General features: G+C 42.4%; 1 protein-coding gene across 2 annotated transcripts; it reads left to right on the top strand.

Moving 5' to 3' along the window:
* Positions 1-201: 201 nt before the first annotated feature.
* LOC118357641 (ATP-dependent RNA helicase DHX8) lies at positions 202-25,473 on the top strand. 2 transcript variants are annotated; one of them, XM_052478396.1, is made up of 23 exons: positions 202-480; positions 913-998; positions 1,107-1,176; positions 1,336-1,424; positions 1,559-1,656; positions 1,775-2,083; positions 2,200-2,344; positions 2,466-2,669; positions 2,761-2,848; positions 12,269-12,366; positions 12,486-12,633; positions 13,052-13,233; positions 13,380-13,574; positions 13,669-13,854; positions 13,943-14,153; positions 14,274-14,455; positions 14,587-14,727; positions 15,151-15,306; positions 18,336-18,473; positions 18,834-18,962; positions 21,808-22,004; positions 24,268-24,447; positions 24,715-25,473. In XM_052478396.1, exons 1-23 carry the CDS (start codon positions 372-374, stop codon positions 24,932-24,934), a joined length of 3,561 nt encoding a protein of 1,186 aa, XP_052334356.1. In that variant the 5' UTR covers positions 202-371; the 3' UTR covers positions 24,935-25,473. The 2 variants fall into 2 exon arrangements, with proteins under 2 accessions (XP_052334356.1, XP_052334357.1); XM_052478397.1 differs by lacking the exons at positions 202-480; positions 913-998; positions 1,107-1,176; ... (4 more) ...; positions 2,466-2,669; positions 2,761-2,848 and having other exon boundaries at positions 12,448-12,633.
* Positions 25,474-25,715: the final 242 nt, after the last annotated feature.

The raw sequence follows: 25,715 nt of genomic DNA, 5'->3' as shown, positions 1-25,715 counted from the left end.
TTGTGGCTCCTGAGTGGCGCAGCGGTCTAAGGCACTGCTCAGTGCCAGAGGTGTCACTACAGACCCTGGTTCGACTCCAGGCTGTATCACAAGCCATGATTTGCAGTCCCATAGGGCGGTGCACAATTGGCCCAGCGTCGTCCGGGTTAGGTGGTCAATGTAAACAAGAATTTGTTCTTAAACTGACTTGCCTAGTTAAATAATGGTTAAAAAAATGAACTTGGAGTTTAGGTTGTCATATTGGCAATGAGTTTACCCCCACCTGGTGACCAATAAAATAATTACCCGGAAGTGTGGTCTAAGTTCAAAGTTCGTAACGTGCGTGTTACCAATGCCTGCGTTTTCTGAAAACAAAACAAACACTGGACACAATGGCAGACTTTGGAGTTGAGGAGCTTAAGCGGCTTGAATACCTGTCTTTGGTGTCCAAAGTGTGTACAGAACTTGACAACCATCTTGGTATATGCGAGAAAGATCTTGGCAAGTTGAATCGTCACACACTACTTCTGTCACCCCACATTTGGAATAATCTTACTAGCTTGCTGCTAAGCTAGCTATCTTAGCTACCTTCGGTTTTAGCTAGCTAACGTTAATTTTACTCCCGAATTCCGATTGTAAAACGTATTTTTATTTAGTCATAACGTTATCTATTGTAAAGGAGATGTTTACTTTGCCTTGAAAGTGTGGTGGGTGGTCTGAACCCCGTAACATGTTTAAGCATGTGACATTTCCCTGAGTTCTATAAAAGCTAGCGAGTTCATGTTTCATGTGAGCATTCTTGGCAAAACAATAAAAAAAATAATTTGCTGCTGATCAGTTATTTATGATAGTGGCATAGTTACCCTAAGCGAATACAGTAGCCTACCATTTTTTTTCTCTTCTGAAGTGTATTATTCTTGCTGTCTCTTTTAGCTGAGTTTGTCATCTGCCTTGCTGAAAAGCAACCAACATTTGATGGCTTCAAATCACTTCTGCTGAAAAATGGAGCAGACTTCACAGTAAGTGTTATAGTGTGATGTAGCTAGCTGTATGATATGTTTCAAATTAGCCCGGGCCATTCAATACTCTTTCTTTCTGGTTTTGAATCCACTTTCACTCTTTCATAGGATTCTCTCATCAGCAATTTGCTCAGACTTATTCAAACTATGCGGCCGTCAAAAGCATCTACGAGCAAAGGTTAGTTGATCATATGCTGTGTATAACTCTGGTTAGTGTCGAATGCAGCTGATGTCTTACATTCAAGTACGATTTATACAATGCTGCTATACAATTTGATATACTGTGTCTGATTATTTCAAAATGTCATACTGAATCTCTTTAATTTTATGGCGGTAGCCTCTGAGCCTGTGGTCAAACAGAAGAGTGAGAAGGACAAACTGAAGGAGATGTTTCCTGGATTGTGCAGGCCAGACAATCCAGCTCCCGTAAGTCTCTCAAAAATTAGTACATACATAGTGGCTAAACAAGTACGGTTAAACAAGGCGCTGCTATTACGTCCCACTCCCCACACACAGCATATGGTTGTCAGTAGACCAATGCTCTCTAACAACACCCACAGATTCCGCTAGAAGACGATGATGTGAGGGTAGCAGATGCTGCCATGAAAGAATTGGAGATGTTCATGCCCAGTGTTAGTGGAACAAACTTAACGAGCAGGTAAAGACATTTTGATAATTCAGGGTTTGCAGTTTTACTGGTGCACTATGAATAGCAAAACCCTGAATTGGATGAAAAATAGGTGTTTTTTAAATTTATTTTATGGCTCTTGTTTTAGGTTGGACAACAAAAGGCAGCGAAGCAGAAGTCGGAGCCAAGACAGAGACAGGAAGAGACGCTCACGCTCTCCATCTTGCGACCGTGAGAGGGACAGAGACTTCAAACGTGGTCGAAAACGTGTTTCCCGCTGGAGTGATCGCAGTCCGAGCCCCTCCAGGGATCGAGCCATTGAGGTTGGTTCTGACCGCTGTAAGGACAAACACATGGACCGGCCCCCACCAGAAGAGCCTGCTGTAGGGGACATATTCAACGGCAAAGTCACCAGCATCCTGCAGTTTGGCTGCTTCGTGCAACTGGAGGGACTGAGGTTAGTAAAGAGAATAGGAAAATATCGAAAGCATGCATCCAACACGTTCTGTATCTTACGGTGATCCAATGTTTTGAAAACCCGATGTTGAAAACCTTTTTGGTTTTTCATTGTAGGAAACGCTGGGAGGGGTTGGTCCACATCTCTGAGCTACGCAAAGAGGGACGTGTTGCCAATGTGGCTGATGTGGTCCAGAAAGGTCAACGAGTCAAGATCAAGGTGCTGTCCTTTACTGGCTCCAAGACCAGTCTCAGCATGAAGGTAAGACAGCAACACAGAGCAGGAATGAATTCAAAGCCTACTGCCCTTTGGTAAGCATGATGAAGGACATGAAGCTAAATTAAATTATAACTGAAACTTATACTCTACTCTTGGTTGCCAGGATGTAGACCAGGAAACAGGGGAGGACCTGAACCCGAACAGGAGGAGGAACCAAGGCCCTGATGGTGGGGAGGAGAAAATCATGAGGAACCCCGACCGCCCAACCAACCTCAACCTGGGCCACGCCCCTGAGTTGGAGGATGACACACTGGAACGCAAGAGACTGACCAAGATATCTGACCTTGAGAAGTGGGAGATCAACCAGGTATGTGTACATATGTAGGGTTCTTCAAGACATCTTTGCTCATTTTAGTAGTGTGATGTTGATCTATACATGGTATTTGTCCTGTCCTCAGATGATTGCTGCTAATGTTCTTTCTAAAGAGGAGTTCCCCGACTTTGACGAGGAAACGGGTATCCTCCCAAAAATTGATGATGAAGAAGGTAACATTTTAGCATGTTTTTTTGGGGGGGTCGGGAACAGTGATCTACTGAAAGCATTAGGGGTGTAATGATTCATCGATACAGATCGGAATCCGGTTCAATTGTTTAAGATGCTTCAGTCAAAAACAATCCAAATGTTTATTTATTTTTATTTAACCTTTATTTAACCAGGTAGGCAAGTTGAGAACAAGTCTCATTTACAATTGCGACCTGGCCAAGATAAAGCAAAGCAGTTCGACACATACAACAACACAGAGTTACACATGCAGTAAAACAAACATACAGTAGAAAAATAAGTCTATATACAATGTGAGCAAATGAGGTGAGATAAGGTACAGGCAAAAAAGGCCATGGTGGCCTAGTAAATACAATATAGCAATTAAAACACTAGAATGATAGATTTAACAGTAGATGAGTGTGCAAAGTAGAAATACTGGGGTGCAAAGGAGCAAAATAAATAAATACAGTAGGGGAAGAGGTAGTTGTTTGGGCTATTTTATAGATGGGCTATGTACAGGTGCAGTGATCTCTGAGCTGCTCTGACAGCTGGTGCTTAAAGCTAGTGAGGGAGATGTGTTTACAGTTTCAGAGATTTTTGTAGTTTGTTCCAGTCATTGGCAGCAGAGAACTGGAAGGAGAGGCAGCCAAAGGAGGAATTGGCTTTGGGGGTGACAATATGAGTGAGTATGAGATATACCTGCTGGAGTGCGTGCTATGGTGACCAGCGAGCAGAGATAAGGCGGGACTTTACCTAGCAGGGTCTTGTAGATGACCTGGAGCCAATGGGTTTGGCGACGAGTATGAAGCGAGGGCCAGCCAACGAGAGTGTACAGGTCACAGTGGTGGGTAGTATATGGGGCTTTGGTGACAAAACGGATGGCACTGTGATAGACTGCATCCAATTTGTTGAGTATGGTGTTGGAGGCTCTTTTGTAAATGACATCGCCAAAGTCGAGGATCGGTAAGATGGTCAGTTTTACGAGGGTATGTTTGGCAGTGAGTGAAGGAGGCTTTGTTGCGAAATAGGAAGCCAATTCTAGATTTCATTTTGGATTGGAGACGTTTTATGTGAGTCTGGAAGGAGAGTTTACATTCTAACCAGACACCGAGGTGTTTCTAGTTGTCCACATATTAAAAGTCAGAACCACCCAGAGAAGTTATGCTGGATGGGCGGGCAGGTGCAGGCAGCGATTGGTTGAAGAGCATGCATTTAGTTTTACTTGTATTTAAGAGCAGTTGGAGGCCACGGAAGGAGAGTTGTATGGCATCGAAGCTCTATATCTTAAGTAGTTGAACATGTTAGTACTCCAACCTCGTGGTAGTGACAAACTGACACGTTTTCAATACTGTCAAAAAACAACTTTATATCAAAGGAGTGCCTTTGATTTGACGGCCTGCACATGCTCAGTTAGGCGTGACCAGATGTCATGTTTCTATGCATGAGCTTAGCTAGCCAACGTCGCCATGACATCGCCTACATGTGTGCTCTATCGGAGAAGCCGATTCAGCCTGTCTTCATGCTGTACTGTCTTTGGTTTCTCTAGAGATAAATCAGATCCAGCCTGAACTGTGTGATGTTGTAGTTTCCCAACAGGCCAATATTCTACATAGTTTAGCGCATAAAACATGGTAATTAACTACGACCATAATCCATTGCTCATCTACCTGTCCTGTCTGTTTCTTTTATGCCTGCTACGGAAGAAAAAAGAAGGCGCGGTCGTGAGGGGATATAGAGAGCAGCTGTTGATATTCAGCAGTCATAAAAGTATGCCTTATTTACTTTGAATTACTTCAAAATAGTGATTTTGTCAGACAGGATAGGCAGTAGCTCCGTAGAAATGAGAGGACTTGGAATTAAATTATTAAGTCATCAAATGAAACAAATGTAACAAACATAACAATTTAAATATATTTTTTAAAGTAATGTGAATAAATGATGGTTAATAAGTGATCAGCAGTAACGGGCAGTCACTACCATTATGGGACTTTTATTATTTGTTTCGTTCTGTGTTACAAGCATTCAACCCAAATAATCGAAACCAAAATCGAAAACCGTGGTTGTTTTTATAATCGCACTGACCTCAAAAACCACTAGTCGCTCAGTGCTATTAATATTGCAAGACAACACCGCAAATAAATTAAAATGTTTGCCAAAATTAAAGATTTGGGTGAAATCCAATATAACACAGAATGAAACCCTCTCTATTTTTGAAGTATTGTAAAGGCAGCATTATGTTATAGGTATGCTTGTCACCAGCAGGGCCTGGGGAATTCCAGGATCAAAATAAATTAATAAAACCAAAAGCTTACCTTGGATAGCCAAAGCTAACATGGCATCCCTCTCTGTTTGGGTAGGCTAAACTAGCTAAGTAAGTGAAAGTCAAAAAGAAAAACCCCCAAAATATATAGCTAGCTCTCCTTGCTTCTCGATTTTTTAAAGAAATTAATTTGTTCAAAATTGTTCAACTATTTTATTTTTCTCTCTTTGAGTCAACTATTCACCACATTTTGTACTGTAGACCTTCATTGTAAAACAGTGTGTTTTAATAATTTATTGGTCACGTGAATATATTTAGTATACTTTTATCTAAAATTGATAACTTTTTTACAGCTCTGAGTCTGTCTGGGTAAGTCTAAGAGCTTTCCACACCTGGATTGTGTGACATTTGCCGATTTTTAAAAATAAACAATAAAAAAAATCATATATATATATATTTTTACAATTTTCTAAATTCTTCAAGTGCTTTCAAATTGGATGTTGATCAATTCTAGACAACCATTTTCAAGTCTTACCATATATCTTCAAGCAAATTTAAGTAAAAAACTGTAACCCGGCCACTCAGGAACATTCACTGTCTTCTTAGAAGCAAGTGCAGTGTTGAGTTGACCTTGTGTTTTAGATTATTGTTCTGCTGAAAGGTGAATTCATCTCCCAGTGTCTGGCGGAAAGCAGACTGAACCAGACATAATTTTAGGATTTTGTCTGTGCTCCATTCCGTTACCTTTTTTATCTTGAAAATAACTCCTCAGTCCTTAACGATCACAAGCATACCCGTAACATGATGCAGCCACCACTAGGCTTGAAAATATGGAGAGTGGTACTCAGTAATGTGTTGAATTGGATTTGCCCCAAACATAACATTTTGTAATCAGGACAAAAAGTTAATCGCATTGCCACATTTTTTGCAGTATTACTTTAGTGCCTTGTTGCAAACAGGATGTTTTGGAATATGTTTTATTATGTACAGGCTTCCTTCTTTTCATTCTGTCAATTTGGTTAGTATTGGGGCGTAACTACAATGTTGTTGATCCATCCTAAGTTTTCTTCTATCACAGCCATTAAATTCTGTAACTTTTCAATTGGCTTCATGCTGAAATTCCTGAGCGGTTTCCTTTCTCTCCCGCAACTAAGTTATTTATTTTATTTAACCTTTATTTAACCAGGCAAGTCAGTTAAGAACAAATTATTATTTACATTGATGGCCTACCAAAAGGCAAAAGGCCTCCTGCGGGGACGGGGGCCGAGATTCTTTTTAAAAATATATTGGAAAAAAACACATCAGGACAAGAGAGACAACACTTCATAAAGAGAGACCTAAGACAGCAACACATGAAAACACAGCATGGTAGCAACACCACATAACAACAACATGGTAGCAACACCACGTAACAACAACATGGTAGCAACACCACATAAAAACAACTTGGTGGCAACACAACTTGGTAGCAGCACAACTTGGTAGCAGCACAAAACATGGTACAAACATTATTGGGCACAGACAACAGCACAAAGGCAAGAAGATAGAGACAACAATACATCACACGAAGCAGCCACAACTGTCAGTAAGAGTGTCCATGATTGAGTCTTTGAATGAAGAGATAACTGTCCAGGTTTGAGTGTTTTTTTGCAGCTCGTTCCAGTCGCTAGCTGCAGCAAACTGAAAAGAGGAGCAACCCAGTTCAAGAAATAGTTAAGGGCTTGTAAGCAGGATTGCACATGTTGGGTAATATTCAGAGGTGGAAACGTTATGTGAGAATTAACGGAAATATATGCAAATTAATGTAGATGTTTTTTATATTGGTTATATTTACCATATCATATGGAGACAGAAACATAAACCTTTTACCTTATCATAAGTAGACATAATTGCAAATGATTAAATCATTCCAATAGAATATAAAATAACAATTTAGTTAAGAATTTAACTTTAATTAAAACGAGGTGACTCTTCACATGGGAGGATTTCACTGAACAACAAAAGGGAATATTGAATGATCCCCAATGATCCATCGTATCTCCCAAAAATGTTTTCAACATACATCTGTAAAATGATAGTCTAGAAACTAAAGCTTTGGTTGTCTTCCTCTCAGGCTTCCATGTCTTCTCCACCTCTTGAACGTCAGACTCTGAGGCCTCATCTTCACTGTCACTTTCCAACCTTGTTGAGGATGGCTCGTTGTCAGGTTCAAAAAGCCTCAAATTTGCCCGGATGGCTACCAATTTTTCAACCCTTGTATTGGTCAGCATGTTGCGTGCCAAACAAGGACCAGTTGTGCTCTGAGGTGGTTGATGTTAGTGGGATTTGGAGGATGATGGAGGCAACAGGGGAAAGTGCCTCAGATCCACAAAGTCCCTTCCACCAGGTGGCTGATGAGATATGTTGGCACGACTGCCATATTGAGTCTCCATCCCAAAGCCCTTGCTTTGAAGTGTACTTCGCCAGACTGCCAATAACCTTGCCCTCATCCAGGTTAAGGTGGTGAGACATGGTAGTGATGACACCATAGGCCTTGTTGATCTCTGCACCAGACAGGATGCTCTTGCCAGCATACAATCCGTACAATGGCTACTGCTGTAGGTTTCAGGAGTTTCAGGCTGCTTACCACTCTCTCCCAAAATACATCATCCTGGAGGATCCTCTTGATGGGGCTGTCCATATCGGAAGACTGTGATATGGCCATTTCTTGTAGAGAGTCCTTCCCCTCCAGGAGACTGTCAAACATGATGACATCACCACCCCAACGGTTGTTGCTGGTTAGCTTCAATGTGGTGCTCTTATTCTTCTCACTTTGCTTGGTGAGGTAGATTGCTGCTATATCTTGATGACCCTTCACATACCTTACCATTTCCTTGTCTCTCTTGTAGATTGTATCCATTGTTTTCAGTGCCATGATGTCCTTGATGAGAAGATTCAATGCATGAGCAGCACAGCCAATTGGTGTGATGTGAGGGTAGGACTCTTTAGACCAAGCAGCCTTCATGTTTGCAGCATTGTCTGTCACCAGTGGAAATACTTTCTGTGGTCCAAGGTCATTGATGACTGCCTTCAGCTCATCTGCAATGTAGAGACCGGTGTGTCTGTTGTCCCATGCGTCTGTGCTCTTGTAGAATACTGGTTGAGAGGTGGAGATGTTGTAGTTAATTATTCCTTACCCACTAACATTTGACCACCCATCAGAGATGATTGCAATGCAGTCTGCTTTCTCTATGATTTGCTTGACCTTCACTTGAATTCTGTTGAACTCTGCATCCAGCAAATTAGTAGATAAAGCATGTCTGGTTGGAGGGGTGTATTCTGGGGGAAGAGCATTCAGAAGTCTCTGCCAATACTCATTGCCTGTGAGCATCAGAGGTGAACCAGTTGCATACACAGCTCGAGCAAGACATTCTTCAGCATCTCTCTGACTAGGTTCCTCCATTGAGTCAAAAACAACTTCTGATTCCAGGAGGACCATGAGGTGTTGCTATCGATAAGGTGTCTGATTCATCATTTTCAAGTAGAGGGACTTTTGTCAGAGGTTGCTTGTTGTGAGCGCCGAGGGAACTTTATGCACTTGGCCAGATTATTCTGCATCTTTGTTGCATTCTTCACATGATTTGGCACAGTATTTGCAAATGTACACAGCTTTACCTTCTACATTAGCTGCAGTGAAATGTCTCCACACATCAGATAATGACCGTCGAATTTTCCTGTAAGGATGAGAAAACAAATGAGTAAAAAAACAACAAATACTATTCCTTGTACCAATAAATAGTTAAGCAGTTAGATTAAACAACTCCTTTGTAAGATAAATGTTTTAAAATGAAACATGTATGGAACAGGTGAATTTAACACTCAGTTAGCAGGCTCAAGCAAGCTAAAACCCACATGGTAGCAAAAACTAGCAAAAACGTCCCATGGAAAATTTCCGGGGAAAATTACCGGAACTTTTCTGACCCTTTGCAACCCTACTTGTAAGTAAGGATTTCACAATAAGGTCTACACATGTTGTGTTCGAGCGTTGTGACAAATAAAGTTTGATTTGATGTGGAGGATGAGGGCTGCAGTAGGTATTTCAGATAGGGGGGGGGGGTGAGGCGTTAGAGGGTTTTATAAATAAGAATCAACCAGTGGGTCTTGCGATGGGTATTCAGAAATGACCAGTTTACAGTGGAGTATAGAGTGCAGTGACGTGTCCTATAAGGAGCATTGGTGGCAAATCTCATGGCCAAATGGTAAAGAAGATCCAGCCGCTCGAGAGCACCCTTACCTGCTGATCTATAAATTACATCTCCGTAATCTAGCATGGTTAGGATGGTCATATGAATCGGGGTTAGTTTGGCAGCTTGGGGTGAAAGAGGAGTGATTATACCAAATCTAGATTTATCTTTATCCTGCAGCTTCGATATGTGCTGAGAGAAGGACAGTGTACCATCTAGCCATACTCCCAAGCCCTAAACCCTCAGAGGTAGTAATCACACCTGTGGGTAGAGTGGCATTCTTCTTTTCCAAACCACATTAACTTTGTTTTGGAGGTGTTCCGAACAAGGTTTAGGGCAGAGAAAGCTTGTTGGACACTAAGAAATATTTGTTGTGGAGCATTTAACACAAAATCCGGGGAGGGTCCAGCTGAGTATAAGACTGTATCATCTGCATATAAATGGACGAGAGCGCTTCCTACTGCCTGAGCTATGTTGATATAAATTGAGAAGAGAGTGGGGCCTAGGATCGAGCCTTGGGGTACTCCATTGTTGAAAGGCAGTGGCTAACTCTGGGGTACGAAAACATACGAAATCCAGACATTAAACTTTTTTAGGTTCTTAGCTTCTCTTTCACTTTGAAAATGTGTAGATTATTCGGGGGGGAAAAGCGAATTATCATCCCTTTTTTAGATTTGAATTTTAAGACCGCAAAAATGTGAATAGTTTGCAAAGGAAGTAGACTTTCACTTGTGACTGTAACTGCGTATGCCAGTCGTCGATCTACAAGTCATTGCATGCCGAGCAACCTCAATACCTATCAGTAGCTCTATAACAACTTTGTGCACGCTGTCCAACAAAAGGTAGGCCTATCTCTGATCTACCTGCTGATTTGGGGTTTACGTCGTTTTGATTTGATTGCTCAGGTTCACCAGAAGAAATAGCTTTTGGTAGTGTTGCCTTAAAGGTGCAGTCTGCAGATGCTTCATCCATTTTAGGATGATTTATGAAATGGATTCTTGAAGAATATAACTTAATAAATAAATGGCTCATGAGCTTAGTACCTCCATCAGAACCCATAATATAAGCTTGAAAACAAAGTAAGCGTAAACAAACACAATATAGCCTCAAAACAAGATTGAAACTATAGTTTTGATATCATGGATGGTCAGTCCTTGCATCCAATGCTCTGTGCGTGAATTTGAGTGGTTACATTTCTCCAGCTTTTTACTGAAACGGATGGGGAGAACGCTTTGTTACTGTTTCAAATTCTGATTACCACTTTAAACCGTCGTTGTATATGGTCATCTTTACATGAATAGGCAAAGTTCCGCAGCTCATTTTGTAAAAAAGGACAGCAAACATTTTGCCCAACTGCATTGTTGGAGGAAAAGAGAAGCTCACTCCGTGAAACATTTACTTGAGATGTTCGACTTCAAGAACAACACATTTCAGCTTTTTGGTATAAGAACCGTGTTGCGGTTTCACTTGAAAGTTATGGTTAGACGTGCCGCTTGTCCTTTTGAACACACATACTCCTGTCCTCATTACTACCTGTTCCATTTTAAGACTGGGTGTTCTCTCTTGAGTCAGGGAACATTCCATTCTGTATGCAGTCAGTCATGCTACATTCTCATACAGGCTTCCACAAATAACCCATAAAACGCACACACACCTAAGTTTTCATCAACTGTGAAATCAAGTCTCCATTGTGTTGGTAGAATGGGTTCATTTAGTAAAATTGCTACAATTTAGGCGATAAAAGGGGATTTCAACAGTATCCCCTTTTTAACCTTGTCAATGGTCTATGTGGCTTTAGAATGCAGGTGATTGACTGAGAATTATACCTGCAGTGATATTATGCTTAAAAGAACATTTAAATAGGTGGTTCTGTAGCTCAGTTGGTAGAGCATGGCGCTTGTAACGCCAGTGTAGTGGGTTCGATTCCCGGGACCACCCATACGTAGAATGTATGCACACATGACTGTAAGTCGCTTTGGATAAAAGCGTCTGCGAAATGGCATATACATAAATTGATATATTATATTTAAAGTGGCAGATTATTTATTTTTTTGTTCCTATGGATGAATAGAATCAGCGACCAATGAAACAACCTCTACTCATTAGTCGCTCACCGTAGCAAAAGTTTGTATTACTCGAAACGGGTAATGTTACGCCATGTGTGTCACATTTCCTCATCTCCCCGTCCACTGCCCAGTAAGCTATTTGCTCATACTAGAAAGCACAACTTTGGCTATATTGTTAAGCTTATAGGGCAACGGACACAATCAGGACTAACTCACAGAAATTCACTAGTCAAGTCTCCATTGTATGGATAGAATGGTTTAATTGGTCAAATTGCTACAACTTAGACAATAAAAGTGAATTTTATCTGCTGTGACCTTTTGTGGCATAAGAATGCGGGTGATTGACTGCTAATTATACTAACCTGCAGTGACATTATGCTGGAAAGAACATTACATTGATTCATGACGATATTTGCCTACCATTTAGGGGACGGAGAGAAGAATTGACATGAAATGGAAAATATTTCATCAACAACAAATATGAAAATTTTTGTAGCTTTTTTTTATGACCAGATAGTAGAAACTGGCAACCATGTCCACATCCAGGCTGTTCCATACACACTCACACGGAGAAGTCCGCTCAGAGAAGCTCTAGCTCAGAGTCGCCCAGCTCCTGAGCTCCATCAGAAGCTGATTTTAATTTTCGAATGGAAAATTAATGTCTTCATACAATAAATGTTCTAATAAAATCGTATCGCATCAATTTCGTCCTAATCAAACTGAATCGCTTCAAACTAAAACGTATCGTTTCTGTATCGCATTGGAGCTCGTGTATCTAGATGTGTGTCCAACCGTCTTTGAAAGGGAAGATGCACACCCCTAGAAAGCATGAATTGACTGCAGTGTCCTAAGTGCAAATTTTATTTCATTCAGATCAGGACCTGGAGATTGAGCTGGTGGAGGAGGAGCCTCCGTTCCTGAGAGGACACACTAAACAGAGTATGGACATGAGCCCTGTCAAGATTGTTAAGGTATGTTTTATATTCCTCTGCACCACGCTACTTTCACCCTATCTTTTTTTAGGCCTAACTGTTTTCTCCTGTCCCGTGTAGTGTGAACAAATGCCGTTCTCTCGGTTTGCCTCTGTCAGAATCCAGACGGCTCGCTGTCCCAGGCAGCCATGATGCAGAGTGCTTTGGCTAAGGAGAGGAGGGAGGTGAAGCAGGCTCAGCGAATGGCTGAGATGGACTGCATACCTATTGGCCTCAACAAGCACTGGGTAGACCCCCTCCCTGACTGTAAGGACCCGGACCACACAAAAACAGTGCATTAGGGATGCCAGACATACAGAATGCTTTCCTTTCTGCCCTCCACAAGGTCACTACCACATAGTAAAACACAGTCCTGTCCAGTGTTCCTCCTCGGCTACTCTTCCTGGGGTTCACATGAAACTTGACATAATACCGACCATTAATAGACAAGAACAGCACTACATCAATAGTTATCTGGTTTCCTTTAGCATCCAAACAGGCCGGATAGAGTGGCCTGCTGTAGTGTGCCTTGTCCTCCATGGCCCAGGGTTATAGGGGAGGCTTTGTGGGTGTAAAGGTTCCTCCCAGGGTCCTAGACTGGGTCTAGATCACCAGTCATCTGAAGGGGTGGAGGTTAAATATCACACCAGTTCATCTCAATTAAAGACGCTTCCCTCTTACACAGTTGATGGAAGGCAGATTGCAGCCAACATGAGAGGAATCGGCATGATGCCAGACGGCGTCCCGGAGTGGAAGAAACATGCCTTTGGAGGCAACCAGGCCTCTTATGGCAAGAAGACCGTGCTTTCCATCCTGGAGCAGAGAGAGAGCCTGCCCATCTTCAAGCTCAAAGAGCAGCTCATACAGGTTTGTAATAGTAATTTCCCTATAGGGAGAAATAAAGTTGTTGTCAACATTGCTTTATTTCTAATGTTACCCAACTTCATTGTGACTTCAACAGTTTCAATGATCCATTTTATCTGACTTTGGTCACCTCTCTCTTCCATTATTAGGCTGTCCACGATAATCAGATCCTGATTGTGGTTGGAGAGACTGGCTCTGGGAAAACTACCCAGATCACCCAGTACCTGGCCGAGGCGGGCTACTCCGCTCGGGGGAAGATCGGCTGCACTCAGCCCCGTCGTGTGGCAGCCATGTCTGTGGCCAAGAGAGTCTCTGAAGAGTACGGTTGCTGTCTGGGCCAGGAGGTGAGTGAGCAGTTTTAGCTTGGTATTCCTTATAATTTGCTTATAGACAATGACTTCCTTTTTTGAGGGACCTCTCAATTATTTTCCACACCAGGTGGGCTACACCATCCGTTTTGAGGACTGCACCAGCCCTGAGACGGTGATCAAGTACATGACACATGGTATGCTGCAGAGGGAATGTCTGATAGATCCGGACATGGGTCAGTACACAATCATCATGTTGGACGAGGCCCACGAGAGGACCATCCATACTGATGTGCTCTTTGGTCTGCTCAAGAAGGTATACCAGGGTCTTGTTCATAACAGAACAGTCTAAATATTTCCTTGACTGTGTGTTAATTCCTTTGAATTCTCTCTGTCAATTTCAGACAGTGAAAAAACGCCCAGACATGAAGCTGATTGTGTCCTCAGCGACACTAGATGCCGTCAAGTTCTCCCAGTACTTCTTCGAGGCGCCCATCTTTACCATCCCAGGACGCACTTTCCCAGTGGAGGTGCTCTACTGCAAAGAGCCTGAGACGGACTACCTGGACGCCAGTCTCATCACCGTCATGCAGATCCACCTGACCGAGCCTCCAGGTACGGTTCAAACACGGTTACAATGCATGCATCCGCAAGGACTGAACTCCTTGATTGACATCCGTAGTTAAGGATTCGGCGATCAGTGACTCATTGTCCTCTCTCGCTCCTTGTTTGCAGGTGATGTCCTGGTGTTTCTGACGGGTCAGGAGGAGATTGACACCGCTTGTGAGATCTTGTATGAACGGATGAAGTCTCTGGGACCTGAAGTGCCCGAACTCATCATTCTACCTGTCTACTCTGCGCTGCCAAGTGAGATGCAGACCCGTATCTTTGACCCTGCTCCCCCCGGCAGCAGAAAGGTATCAGTCGTGCCCACCCAAACACAAACCAGAACGGTCCCAAAAACACACACACAATCTCCTGCCGCCACACATGCCCGATATCGGCGGTAGGACTAAGCCTAATCATTTAGTGTCATTTGATTCTGCAGGTAATCATTGCCACTAACATTGCTGAGACGTCTCTGACTATTGATGGGATTTACTATGTGGTGGACCCAGGCTTTGTGAAGCAGAATGTCTACAATTCCAAGACTGGCGTCGACCAATTAGTGGTGACCCCCATATCACAGGTAGGTTGAATAAGACCGATATCATTATCATACATGGAGAAGGAACACTGAAAACGTTGAACACCTGCTCTTTCCATGACACAGACTGATCAGGTGAATCCATGTGAAAAGCTGTGATCCCTTATTGATTTATTTTTTAAAATCCACTTCAATCAGTGTAGATAAACGGGGGGAGACAGGTTAAAGAAGTATTTTCAAGCCTTGGGACAATTTGAGACCTGGATCGTGTGTTTGCCATTCAGAGGGTGAGTGGGCAAGACAAAAGAATTAAGTGCTTTTGAACGGGGTATGGTAGTAGGTGCCGGGCGCACCGTTTTCTGTCAAGAATTGCAACGCTGCTGTGTTTTTCACACTCTGTGTTCTTTGTGTAGTCCAGAGCATTGACATCCAATCTAACTGAATTGCTTTCTCTATATTTCTCAGGCCCAAGCCAAGCAGCGTTCTGGTAGGGCTGGAAGAACGGGCCCTGGGAAATGCTACCGGCTATTTACAGAGAGAGCCTACAGAGACGAGATGCTCACCAGCAATGTGCCTGAAATCCAGAGAACAAACCTGGCCAGTACCATGCTGTCTCTCAAGGTACGTAACACATACAGCCAGACACTGACTGGCCTACAACGTTTCTGTAACCATGGGCCCTCATTAACAATGCAACACCCTTTTTCTTAAAATATTTTTATATATATTTTCTTGTATTATGCTCCAAGCCCACTCTCTACTGTTTGGAGGACTAGATGGAAAACATATTGAATGTTAACATGTACAGTGCATTCAGAAAGTATTCAGACTTTCCCCTTCCCTTTTTCCACATTTTGTTACGTTACAGCCTTATTCTATATATACACACAGTACCATTCAAAAGTTTCAAAACTTCTCATTCCAGGGTTTTTCTTTATTTTTTACTATTTTCTACATTGTAGAATAATAGTGAAGACATCAAAACTATGAAAGATCACACATGGAATCATGTAGTAACCAAAAAAGTGTTAAACAAATCAAAATATATTATATATTTGACATTCTTCAAAGTAGCCATCCTTTGCCTTGATGATAGCTTTGCAAACTTTTGGCATTCTCTAAACTAGCTTCACATGGAATGCTTGGACATGACGTTTGGCATTCAGGTCAAAGAGTTCAATCTTGGTTTCATCAGACCAGAGAATCTTGTTTGTCATGGTCAGAGAGTTTAGGTGCCTATTGCCAAGTGTAAAGGCCTGATTGGTGGAGAGCTGCAGAGATGGTTGTCCTTCTGGAAGGTTCTCCCATTTCAACAAAGGTACATCGGAGCGCTATCAGAGTGACCATCGGGTTCTTCGTCACCTCCCTGACCAAGACCCTTCTCCCCCGATTGCTCAGTTTGGCCGGGCAGCCAGCTCTAGGAAGGTCTTGGTGGTTCCAAACTCCTTCCATTTAAGATTGATGGAGGCCACTGTGTTCTTGGGAATCTTCAATGCTGCAGAAATGTTTTGGTACCCTTCCCCAGATCGGTGCCTCGACACAATCCTGTCTCAGTGCTCTACAGACAATTCCTTTAACCTCAGGGCCTGGTTTTTGCTCTGACATGCACTGTCAACTGTGGGACCTTATATAGACAGGTGTGTGCCTTTCCAAATCATGTAGAATCAATTGAATTTACCACAGGTGGACTCCAATCAAGTTGTAGAAACATCGCAAGGATGATCAATGGAAACAGGTTGCACGAGTCTCATAGCAAAGGGTCTGAATACTTATGTAAATAAGTTATTTTTTTAAATTAATAATACATGTCAAAAAAATCTCTTCACTTTTTCATTATGGGGTATTGTGTGGAGATTGATGAGGAACATGTTTTATTTAATCAATTTTTAGAACAAGGCTCTCACGTAACAATGTGGGAAAAGTCCAGGGGTCTGAATACTTTCCGAATGCGCACTGTATGTGATATATTTTATTTATTTAGATGTGTGTATAAGTGATAATGCCCTCGAATCCGGTGTTTGGAGGATATATTGGCACGGGTGTTAGGCCCTCGACTTTGTCCACCGGCTTCGAGGGCATTATCACTTTTATACAACTGGTTACCAACATATTCAAGTAACGATTGACATTTTCATTTTAAAACATTAGTTGGGTAAATGTATTTATACTATTTCATCCTTCCACAAGATATAATCCCGACACACATCTAGGGTTGCTACCTAAGCCGGCCAGTCGTTCATTCTATCGGTTCGGTTGCTAGAGTGTTTTTGGGTCGCATCCATAGATACAGAACAGTCATTCGTTCTAAAGGTTCCATTGCCATAATGGCTGGCAACGTTCTTATCCCTTGCTTGCTAGCTAGCCAACTACGGCTAACTTAGTCTCGTCAAACAGTGCAGCCAGAGCCTCCCGGGTGGCGCAGTGGTTAAGGGCGCTGTGCCATCAGGGTTCGCGCCCAGGCTCTGTCGTAACCGGCCGCGACCGGGAGGTCCGTGGGGCGACGCACAATTGGCCTAGCGTCGTCCGGGTTAGGGAACGCTTGGCCGGTAGGGATGTCCTTGTCTCATCTAAACCAAGGTTGCCAGGTGCACAGTGTTTCCTCCGACACATTGGTGCGGCTGGCTTCCGGGTTGTGTGCGCGCTGTGTTAAGAACCTTCGTCTCAACCTTCGTCTCTCCTGAGCCCATACGGGAGTTGTAGCGATGAGACAAGATAGTAGCTACTAAAACAATTGGATACCACAAAATTGGGCAGAAAAAGGGGTCAAATTTAAAATATATATCTTTTTTAAAGTGCAGCCAGAATAACCGCAACGTAGCTGCATTTGCATTTGTTCAATCGGTTTTCTAGTGACATTTATTTAGATACAATGAGCTAATGAGGTGCAATTTTGCCTGGCATAGAAAATGTGCGCACTCATCAAGACACTGTTGTTCAGAGGAGCTAGCCAACAACACAACTAACAGAATCTCTTAAAACCGAAGCTGGACTGCAAATTAGCTGCACTTCGTTTTACCTTTTTTTGTTTTTGACATTTCTTCTGGCCGAGAAACGCCGTCTTCCTTCCTGTCCCGTCCCGACACGTTCATTTCTATGGGACAGCTGGAGATCGAATTTGAATATTGAAACAGTGTTACAAATGTCAGAGAGTCAGACAACCAAGGTTTATACAAATCTCTGCTGTTGAAAACTAAATGTTAGTCTAAAATAAATGTGAGAATGTCTAGATGCTTTTGTGAGAAAGTGGATTGCGCAGTCAGATGGAACAGAGTAAATAGGCATTTTAACATCATAGATTTAGCCAGTGGTAATTTGTGGAATGGACATCAGGTGGAATGCAGTTTTAACCAATCAGCATTCAGGATTAGAACCACCTGTTGTGTGTGTGCATGTACAGTTGAAGGAAGATACATTTAAACTCCGTTTTTGACAATTCCTGACATTTAATCCTAGTTAAAATTCCCTGTCTTCGGTCAGTTAGGATTACCACTTTATTTTAAGAACGTGAAATGTCAGAATAATAGTAGAGATAATTATTTATTTTGTCACATTCCCAGTGGGTCAGTAGTTTACATACACTCAATTAGTATTTGGTAGCATTGACAATACAATACTCTGTTCTTCCAATGCCAACCCTTTACTTCCTTCAGGCCATGGGCATCAATGACCTGCTATCGTTTGATTTCATGGACGCTCCACCCATGGAGACCATGATCACAGCCATGGAGCAGCTCTACACTCTGGGGGCTCTGGATGATGAGGGGTTGCTCACTCGCCTTGGACGCAGGGTAAGATGGAGTATTGAACAACAAGCGATCTATTTTTTTATTTATTTTTTATTTCACCTTTATTTAACCAGGTAGGCAAGTTGAGAACAAGTTCTCATTTACAATTGCGACCTGGCCAATTGTAAATTCAATGTATTCAATGTATTGAAGATGAAAATCAGGCAAGCAATTATATTTGAATTGAAGCAGTAGTTAATATGAAAAATTGAAAAACATGTATTAAAATGTGGAAGTTCATGGTCATTGAATTGTCTGAGTTAAAATTGACTTGACCCCAACCACAATATTGTTGTAATGAATGTGGTTAAATGTTATACACTCTTCCCCATTCATCTCCCTCTGTCTCTATGTTTGTATCAGATGGCGGAGTTCCCTCTGGAGCCCATGCTGTGTAAGATGCTGATCATGTCCGTCCACCTGGGCTGCAGTGAGGAGATGCTCACCATCGTCTCCATGCTGTCTGTGCAGAACGTCTTCTACAGGCCCAAGGTACGGCAAATCACCGGTCCATAAATACTGTGTAACCAGGCCACTGTGTTAACTGAAATATTACATAAAAACCATGCACGGATAAAATAAATAAGCTTCTGCAGCTCGACAATGATGGTGGCTATTCAAATTGGAATACATTTTTTACTGTGTCTGCAAATACTGTTTTGCAATTAAACATTGACGCCAAAATCATTTTCAATGTTAGCTTTCAAGCTAGGCAGCTAACAAATTACCTGTAAGTCAGCCTCACATGCTGGTAATTTTGACTGCAAATATTGAATGTTACATTACTTAATTAGATACATGTCTGTCTCAGATTGGTTTCAAATGTGCACATCTCAGCTTTGTTATACAGCACACGTATTAGCTAATAGCTACCGATGCTAGTCCGCTAGCTAGCAGAAGCCAAGCTAGCATCAAAGTAAAATGTTATTCAAGTCAATCCTGAGTGGCGCAGCTGTCTAAGGCACTGTATCTCGTTGCAAGAGGCGTCACTACAGTCCCTGGTTAGAATCCAGGCTGTATAGGGCGGCGCACAATTGGCCCAGCGTTGTCCGGGTTTGCCCGGGGTAGGCCGTCATTGTAAATAAGAATTTGTTCTTGACTGACTTGCCGAGTTAAGTAAAGGTTAAATAAAATAAATGTGTATTTGTCACATGCTTCGTAAACAACAGGTGAAATGCTTACGGGGTCCTTTTCCAACAATGCAGAGATAAAGGTACTATATACAGTTGAAGTCAGAAGTTTACATACACCTTAACCAAATACCAAAAACCAGTTAGGATCACAAGAATGTGAAATGTCAGAATAATAGTAGATAGTGATTTATTTCTTCTTTTATTTATTTCATCGCGTTCCCAGTGGGGCAGAAGTTTACATACACTCAATTAGTATTTGATAGCATTGCCTTTAAATTGTTTAACTTGGGTCAAACGTTTCGGGTAGCCTTCCACAAGCTTCCCACAATAAGTTGGGTGAATTTTGGCCCATTCCTCCTGACAGAGCTGATGTAACTGAGTCAGGTTTGTAGGCCTCGAACACACTTTTTCAGTTCTGCCCACCAATTTTCTATAGGATTGAGGTCAGGGCTTTGTGATGGCCACTTCAATACCTAGACTTTGTTGGAACTATGCCTGAGGTCATTGTCCGTTTACAAGACCCATTTTCGACCAAGCTTTAACTTCCTGACTGATGTCTTGAGATATTGCTTCAATATATCCACATAATTAATTTTCCTTTCTCATGATGCCATCTGTTTTGTGAAGTGTACCAATCCCTCCTGCAGCAAAGCACCCCCACAACATGATGCTGCCACCCCCCATGCTTCATGGCTGGTATGGTGTTCTTCGGCTTGCAAGCCTCCCCCTTTTTCCTCCAAACATAACATGGTCATTATGGCCAAACAGTTCTATTTTTGTTTCATCAGACCAGAGGACATTTCTCCAAAAAGTACAATCTTTGTCCCCAGTTGCAAACTAGTCTGGCTTTTTTATGGCAGTTTTGGAGCAGTGGCTTCTTCCTTGCTGAGTGGCCTTTCAGGTTGTTGATATAGGACTTGTTTTACTGTGGATATAGATACTTTTGTACCTGTTTCCTCCTTTTTTTTTTTTTTGTGAATTTTACCCCCTTTTCTCCCCAATTTCGGGGTATCCAATTGTTAGTAGCTACTATCTTGTCTCATCGTTACAACTCCCGTACGGGCTCGGGAGAGGCGAAGGTTGAAAGTCATGAGTCCTCCGATACACAACCCAACCAAGCCGCACTGCTTCTTAACACAGTGCGCATCCAACCCGGAAACCAGCCGCACCAATGTGTCGGAGGAAACACCGTGCACCTGGCAACCTTTGTTAGCGCGCACTGCTCCCGGCCCGCCACCGGAGTCGCTGGTGCGCGATGAGACAAGGATATCCCAAGCCCTCCCTAACCCGGACGACGCTAGGCCAATTGTGCATCGCACCACGGCCCTCCCAGTCGAAGCCGGTTACGACAGAGCCTGGGCGCGAACCCAGAGTCTCTGGTGGCACAGCTGGCGCTGCAATACAGCGCCCTTAAAGTTTGGGGTCACTTAGGAATGTCCTTGTTTTTTTTTTTTTTTTAAATATCCATTAAAATAACAGAAAATTGATCAGAAATAAAGTGTAGACATTGTTAATGTTGTAAATGACTATTGTAGCTGGAAATTGCTGATTTATGGAATATCTACAGAAGCCCATTATCAGCAATCATCACTCCTGTGTTCCAATGGCACGTTGTGTTAGCTAATCCAGGTTTATATTAAAAGGCTAATTTATTATTAGAAAACCCTTTTGCAATTATGTTAGCACAGCTGAAAACTGTTGTTCTGATTAAGAAGCAATAAAACTGGCCTTCTTTAGACTAGTTGAGTATCTGGAGCATCAGTATTTGTGGGTTCGATTACAGACTCAAAATGGCCAGAAACAAAGAACTTTCTTCTGAAACTCGTCACTCTATTCTTGTTCTGAGAAATGAAGGCTATTCCATGCGAGAAATTGCCAAGAAACTGAAGATCTCGTACAACGCTGTGTACTACTCCCTTTACAGAACAGCGCAAACTGGCTCTAACCAGAATAGAAAGTGGGAGGCCATTGTGCGCATGCACCCTCTGTAGGATTAGAATACCCTTGGGCAGGGGGTGGTTTATGGGTTTACAACCAGAATCAACTGCTGTCACATTTGTTGATGGTGGTGAATTATGGTTGACTGACTTGTCATATGTTGCTTGAAATCTCCAACCATAATGAGACAGTTGTAGCCTAATGTGATTTAATGTTGATCAGTTGGTGGCCAGTCCTTATAGTAATTTTATTCTCTGGTGCCCCAGGACAAGCAGCAGATGGCTGACCAGAAGAAGGCTAAGTTCCACCAGGCCGAGGGAGACCACCTTACTCTGCTGGCTGTCTATAACTCTTGGAAGAACAACAAGTTCTCCAACCCCTGGTGCTTCGAGAACTTCATCCAGGCCCGTTCCTTGCGCAGAGCCCAGGATATCCGCAAACAGATGCTGGGTATCATGGACAGGTAGGACACTCATCATAATCATATATAATTAATTCTATATCTGGCAAAGTTCTCAAATGGTAGCTTCACTTGTGAGTCATATTAATCCTGTGACTCAAAGAAGCAATCTCTAGGGCCTAAATTTAACCTTATCTACAGTGCATTCGGAAAGTATTCAGACCCCTTGACCTTTTCCACCTTTTGTTATGTTAAAGCCTTTTTCTGAAATGTATTCCATTTGTTTGTTTGTTTCGTCAATCTACACACAATACCCCATAATGACAAAGTAAAAACAGGTTTTTAGAATGTTTAGCAGATTTATTAAAAATAAAGACCTGAAATATCACATTTACATAAGTATTTAGAGCCTTTACTCAGTACTTTGTTGATGCACCTTCGGCAGCAATTACAGCCTTGAGTCTTCTTGGGTATGACGCTACAAGCTTGGCACACCTGTATTTGGGGAGTTTCTCCCATTGTTCTCTGCAGATCCTCTCAAGCTCTGTCAGGTTGGATGTGGAGCGTCGCTTTACACATATTTTCAGGTCTCTCCAGATATGTTCGATCGGGTTCAAGTCTTGGCTCTTGCTGGGCCACTCAATGACATTCCAAAACTTGTCCCAAAGCCACTCTTTCATTGTCTTTCATTGTCTCTTCAAAGCCACTCTTTCATTGTCTTTCATTGTCTCTTCATTGTCGTTGTCGTGTTGGAAGGTGAACCTTCACCCCCGTCTGAGGTCCTGAGTGCGCTGGTGCAGGTTTTCATCCAGGATCTCTCTCTGTACTTTACTCCGTTCATCTTTCCCTCGATCCGGATTAGTTTCCCTGCCACTGAAAACATTCCCACAGCATTATGCTGCCACCACCATGCTTCACCGTAGGGATGATGCCAGGTTTCCTCCAGATGTGACGCTTGGTAGTCATCAGACCAGAGAATCTTGTTTCTCATGGTCTGAGAGTCCTTTAGGAACTTGTTGGCCAACTCCAAGCAGGCTGTCATGTGCCTTTTTACCGAGAGGTGGTTTCCATCCACTCTATCATAAAGGCCTGATTGGTGGAGTGCTGCAGAGATGGGAGAACCTTCCAGAAGGACAGCCATCTCCACAGAGGAACTCTGGAGCTTTGTCAGAGTGACCATCGGGTTCTTCGTGGTTCCAAACTACTTGATTTTTAAGAATGATGGAGGCCACTGTTCTTGGGGACCTTCAATGCTGCAGAAATGATTTGGTACGCTTCCCCAGATCTGTTCCTCGACACAATCCTGTCTCGGAGCTCTACGGACAATTCCTTTCACCTCATGGCTTGGTTTTTGCTCTGACATGCACTGTCAAACGTGGGACCTTCTATAGACAAGTGTGTGCCTTTCGAAATGTCCAGTCAATTGAATTTTACCACAGGTGGACTCCAAGTTGTAGAAACAACAACAAAGGTATTTCTCTTTTTTTATTTTTTAAATTTTTTCAAAAAATTATAAAAAGCTGTTTTTGCTTTGTCATTATGGGGTATTGTGTGTAGTAGATTGATGAGGAAAATAATAATTGTATTACGTACAAAAATATAAATGCAACATGCGACAAATTCAACATTTTTACTCATTTACAGGTCATATAAGGAAATCAGTCAATTTAAATCAATTCATTATGCCCTAATCTATGGATTGTACAGGGGTGCAGCCAAGAGTGGGCGTGGGAAGGCCCACCCACTGGGGTGCCAGGCTCAGCCAATCAGAATGAGTTTTCCCCCACAAAAGTGTTTTTATTACAGACAGAAATACTCCTCAGTTTCATCAGCTGTCCGGGTGGCTGGTCTCAGATGATCCCGCAGGTAAAGATGTTTGCTGTGGAGGTCCTGGGCTGGCGTGGTTATACGTGGGCTGCGGTTGTGAGGCCAGTTGGATGTACTGCACTCCCTCAAAACTTGAGAAATCTGTGCCATTGTGTTTTTGTGACAAAACTGTACATTTTAGTGGCCTTTTTATTGTGCGCATGTGTAATGATCATGCTGTTTAATCACAGCTGTCAGGTGGATGGATTATCTTGGCTAAGGATAAATGCTCTCTAACAGTGATCTAAACAAATATGTGCACAAAATGAGAGAAATTAGCCATTTGTGCGTATGGAACATTTCTAGGATCTTTTATTTCAGCTCATGAAAAATGGGACCAACACTTAGCATTTATATTTTTGTTCAGTTTACTTCATAGAAAATCTACAGGCCTTAATGTATCAATATGTCAGACATAGGACGCCAATAATTCACCTTTTATATTGACCTGTTTTATCAGGCATAAACTGGACATGGTGTCTTGTGGAAAGGCCACAGTGCGCATACAGAAGGCCATCTGCAGTGGTTTCTTCCGGAACGCAGCCAAAAAGGATCCCCAGGAGGGCTACCGTACCCTCATTGACCAGCAGGTGGTGTACATCCACCCCTCCAGTTCCCTGTTCAACCGCCAGCCTGAGTGGTGAGTCTATACCCGTGGGGGTTATAGGCATAGTCTCAAGTTTACATTGACATTCGTCAATTGTTACTCGTAAAAGTTTTTGACATCCTTGCCTCTATGTAGGAGAGTCATTGTATAGATCAAACATTTTTGGAAAGTAAAGAGTACTGTATAAGTTTATAGACGGATAGTTTTTAAATATATATGATCAGGCAATGGAAAGAAAGGTTAAAAACGTGCTCTTCTGTACACTAATTTCCCCCACTCCTTTCATCCCCATATCGCCAGGTTAGTGTACCATGAGTTGGTGCTGACTACTAAGGAGTACATGCGGGAGGTGACCACCATTGACCCACGCTGGCTGGTAGAGTTCTCGCCGGCCTTTTTCAAAGTGGCCGATCCCACGCGTCTCAGCAAACAGAAAAAGATGCAGCGCCTCGAGCCCCTCTACAACCGTTACGAAGAGCCCAACGCTTGGAGAATCTCCCGTGCCTTTCGCAGGAAGTAGAGGTGTATCCCTATACCCTTACACACAGGCTCACACCACAGCAGGAGAGAGAGGGAGACTGTCCTTGACAACTGGTTGAGAAATACCCCGTCCATTGTTCCTTGCTGTGTTCCTTCCGAGTCATTTGGCTTCATGGTCAATGTCAGTTAACTTACCTCCCATCAGACAGATAATCAAAAGTGCCCATATATTACCAAAAAGGTTTTTTTGTCCAATGTATAAATTATCTCAGAACATTACGGATTCCCTCAATGAAAATGACCATTAAGTGATTAGGAAGGAGACTGGACACTTTAAGTGGGCAGTAATCTGATCAGTCAGTGGAAGTCTGTTTGTTTATGAGGACACAATGCTCAGAGTCCATTTAGTCTAGAGGTCTCATGTAATATAGTTTATATCTAGGGAAATGGATCGGACTTTGATTGTGGTCAACAATTACCAGATCTGTGGTTTTATTAAGATGACGGAAATGTAAGCGAACTGAAATGAGTGATATCTAAATGACCATATTTTTCCATATTAAATATTGGATGGTCTCATGTCTGCTGATTTTGTCTTGTTGCTGTTATAATTAAACTGTCTTGGTCCGCCAATGATGGGAAGAGAAAGTATAGTACAGACAAGTTACAGAATTGGCCCTTGCAGAACTACCAGCAAAAGTCAACTGATTTTAATGTATGAATGTTCAGGTGTCCCATTACAGCTGTGTGCAGATGCAGTGCATTTGGAAAGTATTCAAACCCCTGGACTTTTTCCACATTTCGTTACGTTACAGCCTTAT

The sequence above is a fragment of the Oncorhynchus keta genome, chromosome 24, assembly GCF_023373465.1.
Source record: "Oncorhynchus keta strain PuntledgeMale-10-30-2019 chromosome 24, Oket_V2, whole genome shotgun sequence".
Lineage (NCBI taxonomy): Eukaryota > Metazoa > Chordata > Actinopteri > Salmoniformes > Salmonidae > Oncorhynchus > Oncorhynchus keta.
The sequence above is the reverse complement of the archived record's forward strand: the minus strand, read 5'-3'. Positions and strand labels throughout refer to the sequence as shown.